This window comes from Pagrus major, chromosome 5, assembly GCF_040436345.1.
Source record: "Pagrus major chromosome 5, Pma_NU_1.0".
In the NCBI taxonomy this organism is placed as follows: Eukaryota; Metazoa; Chordata; class Actinopteri; order Spariformes; family Sparidae; genus Pagrus; species Pagrus major.
Window position 1 is genome coordinate 10,612,679 of NC_133219.1, and position 15,573 is coordinate 10,628,251.

At 41.4% G+C, this 15,573-nt stretch overlaps 1 protein-coding gene across 1 annotated transcript in view; it reads left to right on the plus strand.

Annotated features, from left to right (window-relative positions):
* mctp1a (multiple C2 domains, transmembrane 1a) overlaps positions 1-15,573 on the plus strand; it is a 152,079-nt gene that overhangs the window by 87,863 nt on the left and 48,643 nt on the right. Inside the window, exons 9-12 of the mRNA XM_073467041.1 lie at positions 796-982; positions 8,503-8,596; positions 13,901-14,003; positions 14,974-15,076. Coding sequence (XP_073323142.1) covers positions 796-982; positions 8,503-8,596; positions 13,901-14,003; positions 14,974-15,076 — 487 coding nt within the window. The remainder of the gene's footprint in view (positions 1-795; positions 983-8,502; positions 8,597-13,900; positions 14,004-14,973; positions 15,077-15,573) is intronic.

The window sequence follows — 15,573 nt, forward strand, 5'->3', positions numbered from 1 at the left end:
AGGTGTAGCTTGCCAAAATTACACATATTTTTGACTTGTATGACCTACTCAGACAGGGGAGGTCTTGCAGAAAATATTGCACAATGAGAAATTTCATTATTTTTACCTCCCATCCAATATCCGTTAGGATAACATTCATGTGCAAATTTAAACCTTGGGTAAATACTGGGCTTTTTCCTAGTATTCTCTATTTTTCATCAGAATCCAGGCACTTATGGCAGCCTTTTCCTTAACCTCTTTGACTCAAGTCCAGTAATTATTATTGACTTGCCTTGATATTAACTGGAGACAGACTTAGGGCATGCCGGAAAATCAATTCAGTCAAGAGAAGACGCTCTCAAGTGCCTACTTAAAGGTTTTAATTGTGTCAGCTGTGGCTAAGTTGTCTGCAGTTGCTGATATCCAATCCACATGATGTCTACTATGTGTATATTGTTATTAGGTGGTTGCTACTGCTATGCTCCAACTCAGTGTGCAGTGTTTAAAGTCTTTTTGGTGAGATAACAGCTCTGAAATGGAATAGACACTTTATTTCTAAAGGGAAACTGGAGACCTCTTTCTGTGTGATGTCTCTCTTTACATACGTTCTGTGATAATTATTACTTTACAGGCAATTTTTCTGCAAACTTCTGCCATAAAAACGGCTACTCTAGCATTTCTTCAAGTTCAGTCTTTATTGTCTTCAGTAGCTTTGCTTAGCCTCTTCTTTTAGTATGAGAAATGAGCACAGTCAGCTTCCCCACAAAATGTTCAGCACTCTTAACTCTGTAATCTTCACTTTGTGTATGTGTGCAGGTGTACCATTGACCTGTCGCTCCTCAGTAAAGAACACACACACAAGCTGGACCTGCCTCTGGAGGAAGGTGAAGGTGTGCTGGTGCTGCTGGTTACGCTCACTGCTTCCGCCGCCGTTTCCATCTCAGACCTGTCAGTCAACATGCTGGACGACCCCCATGAGAGACACCAGATCATGCAGAGATATGTGAGTTGGTTTTACTGTAAGAGTGGCTTTGTGTTTATTTGTGAGTGGGTTTAGGTCAAGATTGTTTTGTGAGTGAATACTTTTTTTTATACTGAGCGCTCAACTAAAAGACGTAAACATGAGAGACACGTAAAAATATAAGAGTGAGTGTGAATACAACTACCAGTGTGCCTAAGAACCCTTCATCAGAATCCACATACTTCATATTTTCCTGTCATCATTCCTTCGCACATATCTACAACGAACCTTACGCAGTCACACTTTGCATTACTGACTGACCATATACTTGATACTGTGACTTCCTCCTTCCTCCTTCCTCCTTCCTCCTTCCTCCTTGGCTGGGTGATGCATGTCCCAAGTTACAAAAACAAAGAAAAGTGTTCCTTCTTTCGTGTAATGAGTCATACTGACGTGCCAAACAACAACTCCCTGGCACATTTATCATCAGACTCCTGATTGTTATATAGTCACAATTCATGAAGAATCTCACTTATTCATCAAGAAGACTGTGTTTTTTTCACAAGTGAATGTGCTGAGATTTGAAATAAAATCCAGCAGGCTGCAGCTGTGGTTTTGAAGTTTGAAGGAGTGGGTGAAGAGGGAGATGATGAGACTCACAGAGGGAAAGGAAGGAAGAAACACAAGGGTTGAGAGGTCAGCGAAGAGAGATCACATATGTCTTACAGGCATAACTGAGACGGGCTGCTTGGATGAACTGTTTGGAAAAGATAGAGGCTCACATCGCTGGTTTGTTTCTGTTGCTATTATCTGCTCCGCCAGTATTGTGCTGTATTTGCATCAGCATCCTGCAGTGAGTTGTGTGTGTTGTGCATTTATGATTAATGCATGTGGGCTCATTTATTTGTGTATAAAATGTCTGCGCTTACTAGCCGGTCGTCATTGATTTAAGCTTAAAATCGGAGAGCGAGGGAGAGGGAGAAACAGAGCCCTAAGGCCCCATCTGCTCCAGAGGCCCTTCACTCAACACAATGGTTTCAATGTCTTTGTCTTAGACTAGTTAACCCTTCACACCCTGTCATCCTCACTGCTTGCTACAAAGAGACACTCACACACAACTCACACACACGCTCACACACTTTCAATAGACTTCTTTCACTGACAGCCTTGGACATTTCTCTGCACATCCACAGAATGTTGTGTTGTGTTATCACTCAGTGCTGCAGCCATCCTTGCCTTCATTCATGACTTATTTGAACAATAAGTGTAAGATATTTGTTCATTTAATGATTTAAGCTCAATTTAGGACTTAATTGCAAAAAAAAAGATACAAGATTTGTTTCATCGTTATTGTTCCTGTTACGTTTAATTGTCTAAGAGAGTTGTCAGAGCACATTTTCCCATGAGCACCACTTAGTTACATGTGCTTTTATGTGCGGGTACAGTGTGCGTGGCTCCCTGTGTTTGTGAGGTTATAGGATGTGTTCTGATTTTAGTTAACAGTACGTGCCAGCCGGTGTGTGCTTGCGTCTTTCTTTGTGTGCATAGGCACCAGCGGCGTGGCTCCACAGGCCGAACACGGGTGCCACGACCTACATAACCGTGGCGGTGCCTTATTGGCTAGCCACAGGAGGTCGGCCACTCGGCTCCGCGCTGCAGCAACCACCCAAGATCAGAGGGGGGAGCTCTAGGACTGAGACACACACACACGCCGTGCCTCTCCTCACAGCCACAAAATGAGGACGGGGCATGTGAGTGCATGTGTGTGTTTGTGTGAGTGTGTGTAATAGGGGGCGAGAGGTAAAGGATGAGGGTTGCACCGGGAAGGGAAGGCGTGTAAAATGAAAAGAAAAAGCTATTTCACCTCTCTCACAACTCGTGCAGACCCCGTTTTTCTGCTCGGCTGAAGGCGAGACATTTCCCTTCCTTCTCCAACCTCTTTTCCTGCCTCCTTCTCTCTCCCGCAATTCCCCATCACTGTCCCGCTCTCCCGGCAGCCTCGGCTCTTTGTCTGTCGCCACTGTGGCCCTCCAGTTAGATGAAGGGATGGAGAGATAGAGGGTGGAAGCAGGTGGGGGGTTGCAGATGGAGGGGCACAGTGAGGTCGGTTAGAAGACTTGAATGCTCTCTACCTATTAACATATTCCTTTTCCCCTGACTGGCCGTCTTTCAGTTGGAGAATTTAATAAAGATGTACCTTATCAAAGACCCCTGATAAGACCAAGTACCACCACTAATACATAACAATGCTGCTCAAAGCCCACTAATCTGCCCAGTGTGTGTGTGTGCATGTGTAGGTGTATGTTATTATGCCTGGGCACATTTTTTCCAACTGGTATTATCAGCCTGAAATCAGCTGTCCAGCACAAGCCTGCATAAAGCTTCCAGTACTGCTAATCACAAACAGGCACACGCATTCAGACACGTGCAAAAACAGTAGCTTCCTGCGTCAGCTATTAAATATAAAGATGGGGGTTGGCGGAGCAATACAAGTACCACGCTGTCATCATCATCGCAGCTTTGAAGAACAGATACCTTCACAAATGAGAATGAGGAAGAGAAGACAATTGAAATCCTTTGCTCGTCCCAGCCGTCAGCAGCGTGGCCCACCCTGCTCATCACGAAAACACACACACAGGATTACTTTAAGGCGGTGTGGAGCAGTGGATTGATATTGTAAAAGAAAAAAGAAAAAAAACAGACCTAAATGCATTCCCACTTAATAACCTGAATCTCTAAGAAGACATTGCTGATTTTAAATTCTAGAAATGTCCTTTTCACTGTCACACACACACACACACACCTCACGTGGTCACAATGAGGTCGCTGCGCTGCATTTAGCAGGTGTTTTTTCCTCATCCCAATCTGTGTCCATTGAAGAAAGCAGATAATAGACACCTGAGTGCTGGGATCTGATGCTAGCGCAGAGCTCATTAATGTCTCTCTCATTGTAGCTGTTGTGCATTGTGACAACTTTGTGTGTGTGTGTGTGTGTGTGTGTGTGTGTGTGTGTGCCAGGTTTGTGAGTCCCTCTGTACACATGCATGTGCTGCATGTCTGAGTGTGAATGAAGCACACATCATGTTCTACTGCAAACTACTTTGAATGCAGCTGATGACGGAGCTATATGCAACACGGTGCAATACACTAAGTGACAACTACCTTCGATGTACTCTTGCTCACCGTAACCTTTCCTTCATCCCTAATTACTGTTTCCCAGAAGTAGAGAGGGACAGAGGGAGAGAGGGGAAAGTAGAGGAAGAGATTTATGCGTTATGACGGCAAAGGAGCACACACGCTAATGGCTCTTAATGGGCCTAAGGTGGCCGCAAGATGGGTGGATGAGAGGAGGAGGACATGGTGACCTCTGCTTAAGTGGTGGCACTTACCACCCACCCCTGCATGCAAACACACGGACACACACACATGCAGTACCTCTCCCACCCTGTCCGGTGCACTGCTCTAAGGTGAAGAGAAAGGACACAACCTGAACAGGAAGTGATATAAGGGGGCTGCAGTGAAGTGTGGGAGGGGCAGAGAGCAAACCTGGAGAGCGAATCTTGACAGACAGTGATTCTGAATTGATGAACAGGGGTGGGAGTCGGAGGAAGTTGTTAGCATTGGGTTTGTGTTTGAGCGTTTCACAGTCATTTGATTAAACGTCTCTTGAACTGCGCGGCTGCTGGTCAGGTCTTTTGTGCGTGTCTGTGTGTGAAATGTTATATGGAACGCTGATGAAAGGTGACGCGACGCAGAGATGACAGCGAGTCATAAGCCTTTGCCGGGGCTGATTCATTTGTGTGTCTGTTGAGTGTGACAGAGACGGGAAGAAGATGTCACAATGACAAGATGTCAATCACAGATGGGGCGCGGGTTTGTTTTATGAAAGCCAACTCTGTCCTTTCATTTTTCTCTCCTCTCCTCTGTTCATCCCTCCTTTGCATCTCCTCTTTATCCCCGTCATTCCACCTGCGTTATGATGGGGGTTTGGGGAGACGTGAATGAGCAGGTGGGGGCCGGTCCTGGCCTCCCTTCATCTCTCTATCTGTCTGTATGTCTGTATGTCCACTCTCTCTTCTGCTGTCTATCTTTCTGATGAGGATTTGAATCCTTGTGGAGGATGGGTGTGTTGTCTCCACCAGTCATGGATTGAGGCTGAACCTTAAATGTCCCCTCAGGGAGGCTGTATGGAGGGAGGAAGGGATGGAGTGTGGATGATGGGTTGGGGGATGAAGAAATACCTCTGCATCTATACATAAAAGAAGTCATTTTGTTTTATTGTTTGTTGTTTTAATTTATTCTCTGCATTCAATCTCTGTGCCATTTTGTGTATCTGTGTATTCATGGTATTGTTCGAAGTCACGATATTTGTGTTATTTTGATACAATTTCAGAGTGGTACTTTTTAAATGCAATTTTCCTATAAAACCTTTTTTCATATTACAAAAGAAGCCAAACTTCTCAAATGTTCAAGTGGAAACCAACAACTTTCTACCCCACTAGTGTTCAGAGTGGTATTATTGTTGGCACCAGTGTCGCAACGACAACTGGATGGTTTCTGTTTTCCTCATAGGAGCAACTACGAACAATTCAGGACAAAATCTTGAGTTCATTCATTGAGTTATTCTGTAACACATGCAGATAGAAATAGTGCCAGGCTGCCAGCCTGACTGGATCTCCAGATTTTGTGCACGGTGGCAGACAAATTAGCATAGTAACAGTGAGTTTAAAGTTAAATGAGCAATGTGTAAGATATTGCCAGAATTTTAATTTAAAACATTCAGAAATCAACATAGTATGAAGAAACAACAGTGATGATGTTATGTTAAAGATGTCTGTGTACCGTGCTGCAAAGATGTCTGAAGTTAGAATGCACACCGTCGTGTGTCCAAATACCACTTTTTACAGCAAAGGTGATAGTCTGGTCTCTCCTTTATGGAACTAAGACTTGTTAATTGCTTTGTTTGCTTTTCATAAAACAAACTTAATTCAAACTTGACAACAAACAAACAAAACAGAACTCAACAAAACACTGAAATAGGGCCAGTTAACTGCACAGCTTACTGAGCTTACTGCTAGCGGCAGCTATTCGCTACAGCCAAAGATAGCTACAGCAAAGAGCAGTGAGTCCAGCATACTGAGCATCAGTAAACAGTTACTACTGCTACTACTGCTACTACTGCTGCTCCTGTTGCTACTGCTGCTACTGCCCCCTGTAGTTTGGGAGCTATCTTTGAATTCTGGCCATTTTTTTTACAAATTACACATTTATAGCAAAACCTTGTCTATTACCAGTTGACATGTCTAAACACAACCAAGACCTTTTTCTAAACTAGCAAAAGTTGGCAACATTTTGATTTGAATCAAAATGAAATACAGTTTAAATTGGTACTGTATAACTCTTGACTCCTGAAGTCCATCATTAAGTATTGAGCAAAACAAAATTATGAGTGTGGCAGTTTGATGCCAGCTCTTAGAATAGTTGTAGTTTGGTCTGTACTCAAAGTATTTTACATGCAATTCCCAGCTAGGCTATCGGCAGCATGGCGTGTTGCACCGTCGAACAATAACACACTAACTAGTCAGCCTTTGGTTTGCCCTTGACTCTTCCTCTGTTGCCTCCCTCCTGCCCTTTCTCTGACTCTTTTCTCCCTGTGTCTCTCTTCTTAGCTGCTCCCCAATAATCACAACAAGCAGCTGTATCTTCAGAGAAATCGTGCCTTAAAATGGAGAGTTTTCTCCTCTCTTCCTCTCTCTTTCTCTCTCTTTCACATGCTCTTTTTCCCCCTCTCTTTCTTTCACAGACTCTCCCCTCTCATCTCCTTTAGAGAGCTTTTGGACAATGATATCGCTGGAAACAGGCAGAGTCTGACAGAGTTGGTAATAATGAATTAAGTCTGTAGCCTGGCCCTGACTCTGAAATTTAAATTATAATTACTCCTGTGGGGATGGAAGGGGTTATTGCCAGAGAGAGAGAAATAAATTGAAGTGAAGTGCATTTCCACTCTGCTTTTAAGACACGCCGACATGCTACTCAATTTGGCCTCAGTGTAGGTTTTCTATGCATGTGTTTATACCTGAGTGTTTGGGCGTGAACAAAAGCATGAGTTTATGATTGTGTGCTCTCATGCCTCATGGGCCAGCCGTTGATCTCCACAGGTCTCCCTTTATTCTGCAGATTTACAGACTAGTTTTTACACAGTCATCTTTCTTTCTCCTGGTTAATAAGACCTTGTACATTCAGTATTTCCCCTTCTCATTTCAGACAATCAAAGGGCCTCATGGCACCTCTTGACTGTAGGTAAATGTTCCTCCATGCTGTGTGAGCAGGCGAGAAAGAAAGAATTATCAGGAGGGAGAGTTCATATGTGTCAGGAAGCTCACGTGTTCACGTTTTACAGCTGGTGTGTTTCTCTTTCGTTTTTCACCCTCTCTTGTTTGGACGTTATGTCAACTAAATAGTGTGTGTGGAGGTCAGCGTGTGTGTTTGCGTCCTAACTATGATATCACTGCCAGTCATGCTTCACTGGTCGTGTCTACTTACTGTACCACAGCATCTCTATTATTATATTGTGAGCCCAATACTCTGTCTCTCTTCCTCTCTCTATAGAGCAAACAAACACACCAACGGAAGCGTATGCAGTTTACAGTGAGCCTTGTACAGACACGTTAATATCAATACGATGCAAATTATCCTGAAATTTCTTGCACTTTTTTCCTTATATTGCACATGTATTGATTTTTGATTGCTGAAAGTATTTTACTCGTATTTCACTGTTGTCTTTCTTCCTCCACTGATACTAATGCTGCTATTCTCACACCCTCTTAACACTTCTTTTTTCTTACACACAACATCATGGAGTGACTAAAAAAAGTAAATACCAGCCAGCATTTTCTATTGAATTATCCAGCATGACAGTGTGCACCAGGGAGTGAATCAGCTTTGGGTACAAAAAAATAAATAAAATACAATTCATATAATAATAGAAATGTAAATGTGTTGCTTTCAAACTAATGCATTTTGGTCATGTTAAGGATGGAGGGAGGAAGCCGGAAACATTTTCTTCAACAGCTGTTTCAGACTGACACTCCTCTCCTCGTGGCCGTTGTACCAAACACTGAGGGAAACACAAATGTTCAGTGGGGAACTCTTTCCTTTGTAATGGACTGACTTTTGGAGGGTAAAGGTTAATGGAGAAGATAAAGAGCCCACATTCTAATTGCAACAGTGTATAGTTTATAAAATGTTTTTTCGTGCATTCGCTGTATATTTCTGCATCGTCTTTACCAAAATGGGTGAACTTCCTTTTTTGTCTGAAAAGAACAAAGTAAGGAAACATTACAAAAAGGCACAGCTATTAAGTGAAATTAAATTTGCCCATTTTCCCTCTGTTCAACTCGACTAGAAATGCCAGCTCTACATTTTCAAATAAGGACTGTTAAAGGACATATTCTGCCCTTTCCTCTCTATTAATGAAATGTCAGGCTATTGACCTGACTTTCTCTTTTATGCTAATTTGCCGCCCTCTTTGACCTTTCACCCCTGTCTCTGTGATGTTTCAGAGCATGTGGAGGTCCTTGCACAACCTGAAAGATGTCGGTGTGGTGCAGGTGAAGGTCATCAGGGCTGAGGGACTGATGGCAGCAGATGTCACAGGTAAGAAGTCCAAACAACAGGACTGTAAGCTCTGCAGATGTCATACACATTGTTAAAAGTCAGTCTCTTTTGTCCCCACTCTTGTATTTACACTCATATATTCATACACTTAGATAATCTGGCTGTTGTCTTGCCATTTCCATTGATACTTTTCTATCAGATTGAACACTGAAGAACATCTGATAGGAAATACTACAATTATAAGAGTCTTTTTTTTTTGCTTTAAATAACTTTTGCTTAAGTTTTGCATCTATACATTGCACAATCTATTCTCCACCTGCAATCTTCCATAAATCTAGTCACCGATAAAGTCAGGGTGTGATTTTGGTTTAAGGGATGATCTCCGACGGGAATCCTCGGAGAGAGTTAAAGTCTACTTTGTGCAGGACGCTAAATTTGTCTCTGCATTTTTAGCAAAAGATGCAGGCTGCTCATTTGAATAATAGAGAAAAAGTACATATTTGAACCAACAAATCTCTCTCCCTCCTCCTCCCTCCCCCCGCTCCTTCTCTGCTTGCTCTCTCTGAATCCTCCATTCTCCATTAATTCTTACTTTTAATTAGGTCTACAGTGGACAGGCCTAGTTTTTCACTCTGTATTATCTAGTAGAGAGAGAAGGAAGTGTGTGTGTGTGTCTGTGTGAGTGTGTCTGAGAGAGAGAGAGAGAGAGAGAGAGAGAGAGAGTGTCTAGAGTTTTTTCTCCATTTGAAACAGCCACAGTACCATTAGCCAATACAGAGTGGAGCTGGTTGATTTGGGTTATTGCGTGGAGCGACCGGAGCAGCCGGAGTGCGGGGCTAATGGCTCTCTGGCTCTTGTATTTCACTCGGAGCAGAAATTTGCTCCGTGACCTTGTTGTAGAGCTCATCATTCAGTCTGAGCTTCATGGATCCTTTTAAAAAAAAAGCAGAAGAGTAAAACTGTGGAAATGTAATGTCTATTGGCTGTTTGTTTGCCTTTCACTTAGTGTCTGTTGGTTTGGCATGGTGATAGAGAATGTGTTTGATTCACTAGTCCTTACAGCCAGTGGTGATTTGAAATTATTACTACGGGCGGACGTCACAAGTGCAACTTGTCTTCTGGTAGTTTACACAGAAAGTTCCACAGCTGAATATAAAACAAAAGGGAGAAAGTGTTATATTTAGATTTGACAATCCACCATAAATGTGCTTTTTTTGGACTCAGCATTGTTTTTTATATCAAAAAATGTGCCTTAGTTGGTGTCATTGCGTCATGGGACAGTGTTTAATTAGACTTGAAAAGAATAAGAAGACATTTTTACTAAAAATGTGAAAATTTTGACTTACAGTATAGGAGAATTGTTTTTCCACATGTACATGTCAGCATTTTCTTGCCATATTTGTTCCAGATGATTTCCACCTGAATCCTTCAAAGTTCGAATTTCATTGTAGTGTCTACCAGGTTTTTTTTTTTTAAAAAGTGCTTGTTTTTTGGATAAAGGTGCATAAACTGCTTTAAATTGTGACTGCATTGCTTTCATAAAAATTGTTTTACATCGGTTCAGCCACATCATAAAGGATGCCAAGTCTACTTTCAGACACTTGACACTTTTTTTTTTTCAAAAAATTATTTTCCTTGAATTTGTCACTCTTTCTGAGAGTCCTACCACAAAACTATTTTTTGCTTGTTTTTAAAACAATAGCATCTGATTAAATGTGATGAAGTGAAATAATAATTTTGAGTTTATATATGTGTAAATGAATATGTCGTTTACAACAGATGTAAGTTACTGGAAAAGCTTGAAAATGCACCTTGAAAATGGTTGAGAAGTGCTTAAGTTTTCCTAAAAACGGATACAGCTGAAGAGGTTTTCACACATAATTTTTAAATTCTTAAAGCAAAAAGTAAGTATGTTTCCATTGTTCACCAGAAAACATGAAAACATTTTCTTACCGCCAGAGTAACCCCACAAAGATGGATACAGTAGATAAACTGATAGAGATAACAGACAGGCAGAGGGTTATTTCTCTATGGCTTATTCCTGTTTTGAGTCTGACGCTGTGTGTGTGTCTGTGTGTGTGTGTCTGTGTGTGTGTGTCTGTGTGTGTCACTGGCAGAAACAATAGCTCCGTAAGAGCCACATAAGAGCCCTCACCACATGAACACCCTATTTTAACAGCCCAGACCAAGAGAGGGTCAGGAACAAGGTGAGAGAGAAACAGACGGACAGACAGACAGAGAGGGAGAGAGAGGGGAGGTCAGCGAGAGAGAGAAAGAGTTCACCATCTCTCTCTCCCATTCACGCTGCCTGTCTCCTCTCCTGTCTTCTCCCCTCCTCCTCTTCCTCTTCCTCCCTCTCTCTCTGCTCTCTGGCCATCTCTCTCTCTCTCTCTCTCTCTCTAATTGAAGTGTTTTTGTGGAGTAGCTCCTCTCCAGCCCGAGTAGGATAACTGAAAATAGTCTCTAAAACCAACAATCCCTTTTGTCTGCCAGCTCTTGTCCCTCTGAGTGGATGCTATACTGTTAGAGCATTTCAGTAGTAACGCACACACACACATACACACACACACGCACTTCCAGCAGCAGAACCACAGCATGTGTAGACTTCTCTTCGTCTTTTTTCGCTCAAATTTAAAACAAAACCTGTCAGGAAAGTGTAGTTTTTCCGCTGCATCACTTGACACATGGAGGGATACTGTACATATTCTTGTATGGTTCATTAAAAGTGATTAGGAAATGGAAAATAAATGCAACAAAAATGCATAATTTACATTTTAAAGTCTGAATCATAATTAGTTGTGACTATACATGAGAGCGTGCGCTCCCTCTCTGAACACAAACTCCTCACTAACTCCACGCTTCCTGCGAGGCAATTACCGAGCGCTCCCTCGCCTCCGTACTGTATCCATCCTCCACACTTATCTTAGGGCACCCTGAAATGAGTTTGAGCCCGCTCCTCGCTGCAAACCATCTTCCAGCGCCACGGAGACGGGACCCAGAGGGGGGAGGAGCTTTGCTTGGACATTACCTGGATGATCTCTGAGTGGCGCTCAAACCTGAGCGTGTAATTGGTTAAGACAGCCGCCTCTGGTGCTGGCGGCCAATAAGGTGAAAGTTCATCACCAATGACAACTGGCTCTCTGCGGCAACACAGCCTGCCATGTCATTAAAAACAGAATATTAGAGAGTAAATGGGGGAGGGACGAGGTTGTGCGGGAATAATTTCCATCTCTTAATTTGGGTGATTGGATTTAAATTTAATCAGACTTGATTTGTGGGGACAACATTATAATCGTTTATGCTATGGAAGCTCCGGGATGATTAAGGAGGATTTCAGGACTACACTACTGTAAAAATGTTAATGAAAACTTCTGCCAAAATATTTTTTTTTTTATGTGTTTACGATTTGATTATACATTTTGGAGTGTATTTTAATACAATACGTACAGTAGTTCATGTGCTTTGCAAGCAATTCATATGGTGGACAAAGTATATACAGTGAGATGCATTGGGAAGTACTTGAGTCCGTAGTCTTTTGTCTGTTTTAATGTATCCTGTTTTCCATCGTAGGAGTCATAGCTGTCAATATCCACTTCAAACACTCTACATCAATAAAGCGCCACAAACAGATATGAAAGGCAACACCTACGGCTCAGCATTGATCACGGTGACATTTACTTTTCACACCCACTAAATGTCCTGCCCTTGTCACAACATTTGAAGAAAATCACACCAATCAATGACACACACACACACACACACACACACAGATGGACATACACCAGCACATCCACAAATGCAGCGGGGGGCTTTGAACTCAATCCCAACTTTATCGAGTCTTATTATGCAACGCGGCTGCTGTGCTAATATTTCAATACTCTCGATATTTTCCCCAGGAAGTCGTCTGGGACATATTCTTTTTTAACTTCCTGACCCAGCCTTTTCAAGTGATAAGCACGAACAAACAGCGCAACAGCTCCCAACAGTTTTAATAAAAAATAATGATCAAAGCCAGAATTAAGAGTCGTGTTGTTTTTAGTTCATTCTGAGGCAAATCGAAGGGAGGTGGGCTGGCAGGCATGGGGAGCCGGTCTCACTCCTTTCCGTGTACAAAGAAATTGAAATGTGAGATGTTAGTAAACAAATAGAGAATATATAGGACATTACTGGTTTTGATTATTATAGTACAGTATGCTATTCTCAGGAGGAGGAACTCACTCTGTGATTATGTTTATTTCTCCTCCCGGTCGCTCTCCACACAGTTACATAACTGTAGTAAATTCTGAATTGAAAGTTTTGTTGGAATGAATTAGCATTAATGAATATGATTTATGGTGAGCCATATATCATATCTGTTTTATAACAAGGAAGGGTCTTTAAAGTTCTCACATGGTGTATTAAAGTTTTATCTTTTGGCAACGACAGGCCTCTCAAATAATTTCATTTATTATCCTTGTGTTTTTCAGCTGATTTATTCTGTAAGATAAATCCACATGTGTATATATGTTTTGTTATTATTACTGTAAAATGTCACTTGTGTTATTGATGAAGCTGTGATTGCTGCCAGTTTATAAAAACTCCCTGCAATAAACATGAGAGTAACATTTCAATTTTAATAGCCCAAACCCTTTCACTGTTTTTATTAATTTACATTGCTGTCAACAGAACAAAGCAGAAGGGATGATGAGGAGGTATTTTCTCTGTCATTCTTTCATCATTTTATCCTCATGTTGTTCTTGCTTTCACTCATTTTTTTTTCCACGGCGCCGTTGCCGCTCCCGGCTCGCCACTCGCTTGGAGTCGCTAATCATGGACCTGCTATGTTTCTCACACCCCTGCTCGGCTGTTTTTATCGTCTACTTTGACTTCTCTGGCCTTCAGAGCCACATCGCCCTCTGTGTTCCCAGCACCATCTATTCTCTAAGTCTTCTCTCTCTTTCACCCTCCCACCCCCTCCTTGTGACTGCCCAGGGCACAGTTGTCCTGGAGCTTATCTTCTAGTTGTCCATGTTCCCAGGGTGTTGATAGAAACGGCTTGCAGCTGTTCCACTGATATACTGTCTTATGATATATACGGCATCAGGCCGAAAATGAATGAATCATATTATTACACTTCTGATAAGTCCAGGGTATAGGAGCTGTCATGTGGTATAGAGGGGGGATGCTATATACTATATGTTTTAATAATATAAAGGGACTGGAGATAGACAAAAGCTGGTGGAATTACTTAAGATTCTCAATTTCTTAGAAACCTCAAGCTTACAAAAGTTTACCATCTACTCTATTATGTGTGTGTTTTCACTAACAAGGTCGTTCCTTTCTTTTTTTACGTGTGCTGTGCAGGTAAGAGTGACCCATTCTGTGTCGTGGAGCTGAGTAACGATCGGCTGCAGACGCACACTGTCTACAAAAACCTCAACCCGGAGTGGAACAAGGTCTTCACTTTGTGAGTGGCTTTTAAAATACCCATATGTGTGCCAGCACACAGACACATTAAATTCTTATTCACTGGGGTGTTGAAATTAAAAATGGATTTCTTTAACCGACATGTTTCTTTGAATTAAAGACTGGTAAAGTCAGAGCAACAGTCACAATATGAAAAAGATAAATATAAATACATTCTTTAAATTGATAAAAATATTTTTGTGGTTTTTTTTATAAATTGTGGGCCAATCTGAGCGTTGAAAAAAATATGTAATTATTATAGTTTATAGTTTTGAATGCTATTTCCTTGAATGAAGTGGAACGCGGAAGAAAAAAATCACAATCATTGTTAATACAACTGCTTATTTAATAATGTTTTAAAATATATTGTATTCCTACAAAATGAAAAATCCAGGAAGGCATTAACATAGAATAAAAAGAAGGCTTAACACATTGTTCTTTCTTCAAAAATTTTTTTTTTTTTCAAGTATAGAGTTATACTGAGGTGATAGTTAAATGTTAATGTAGTTTTAACTCGACATAATTCCCTATATATAATGCAATTTCATTCCAGGAGTACAAACTTGTGAATTCCCTGTGATGGGACAGATTAATTTAGTCTTTCTTTGAGTGCACATCTTTCTCATAGCCTCCTTTCTATACATATCATCAGCCATCTTCCTGCTAGCCTAGTTTTCAAAAGATGACACGTCTGAGCTTCACACTTAAGTTCTACTTAGCTCATGCAGTAATGTAGAGCAATATTACATAAAGCACTTTAATGGGGATTTTTAAACATTTATGTAAATGTAATACAGGGTATTCAAATAGAAAGCATTTGTTATGCCTCGTATAGTGTTTCAGATTTTAAGCTCTTCTCTGTGTGTTTTAAATATTTAAAAGGAGCTTGTGCTTGATGTGATAGCTCTCACACCTTTGTTGCTCATATTTCAGTATATATGTCTCTGGTGTTGTCTTTGTGTGTGGTCCAGTAATGTGAAGGACATCCACTCGGTCCTCGAGGTCACTGTTTACGACGAGGACCGAGACAGAAGTGCAGACTTCCTGGGGAAAGTGGCAATTCCTTTACTAAATGTGAGTCAAAGGCACTTTTCTCTTTGCGCTTCTTGTTCTTCTCCTTTGGGGATAATAGAGAGAACATAGAGGAACGGAGAGAATTAAAACATGCAGTGGAAGATATAAAAAGCAGAGGTTATTTTTGCAACTACACAGATGAGACTTTTATTATTTCACAAAGAGGAAGAGATGACAGGAAGGAGAGAAAATGGAAGAGAGGCCGAGAAAAAAAGAAGAGATTGATAGGTGAGAAGAAAGAAAGTGAGGGGATGAAAATGACGCTGATCGAGAGATGGAACGATGCGATTTAGAGAAAAAAGTAAAGTGTCTCTTATATTTGAAAATATAGATAGCGTGTGAAAGAGCTGTGTGTCTAATATATCTATGCTCTGCTGTACAGTATGATTCCCCAGGATAGTTAATTTCTGTTTGACAGAGCCGAGCTGCACTGGGTAATGAACAGGTACTTGTCAGAGTTGCCACAGTTGTTTTGGGTTCCCTGTCAGCGCCAGCAG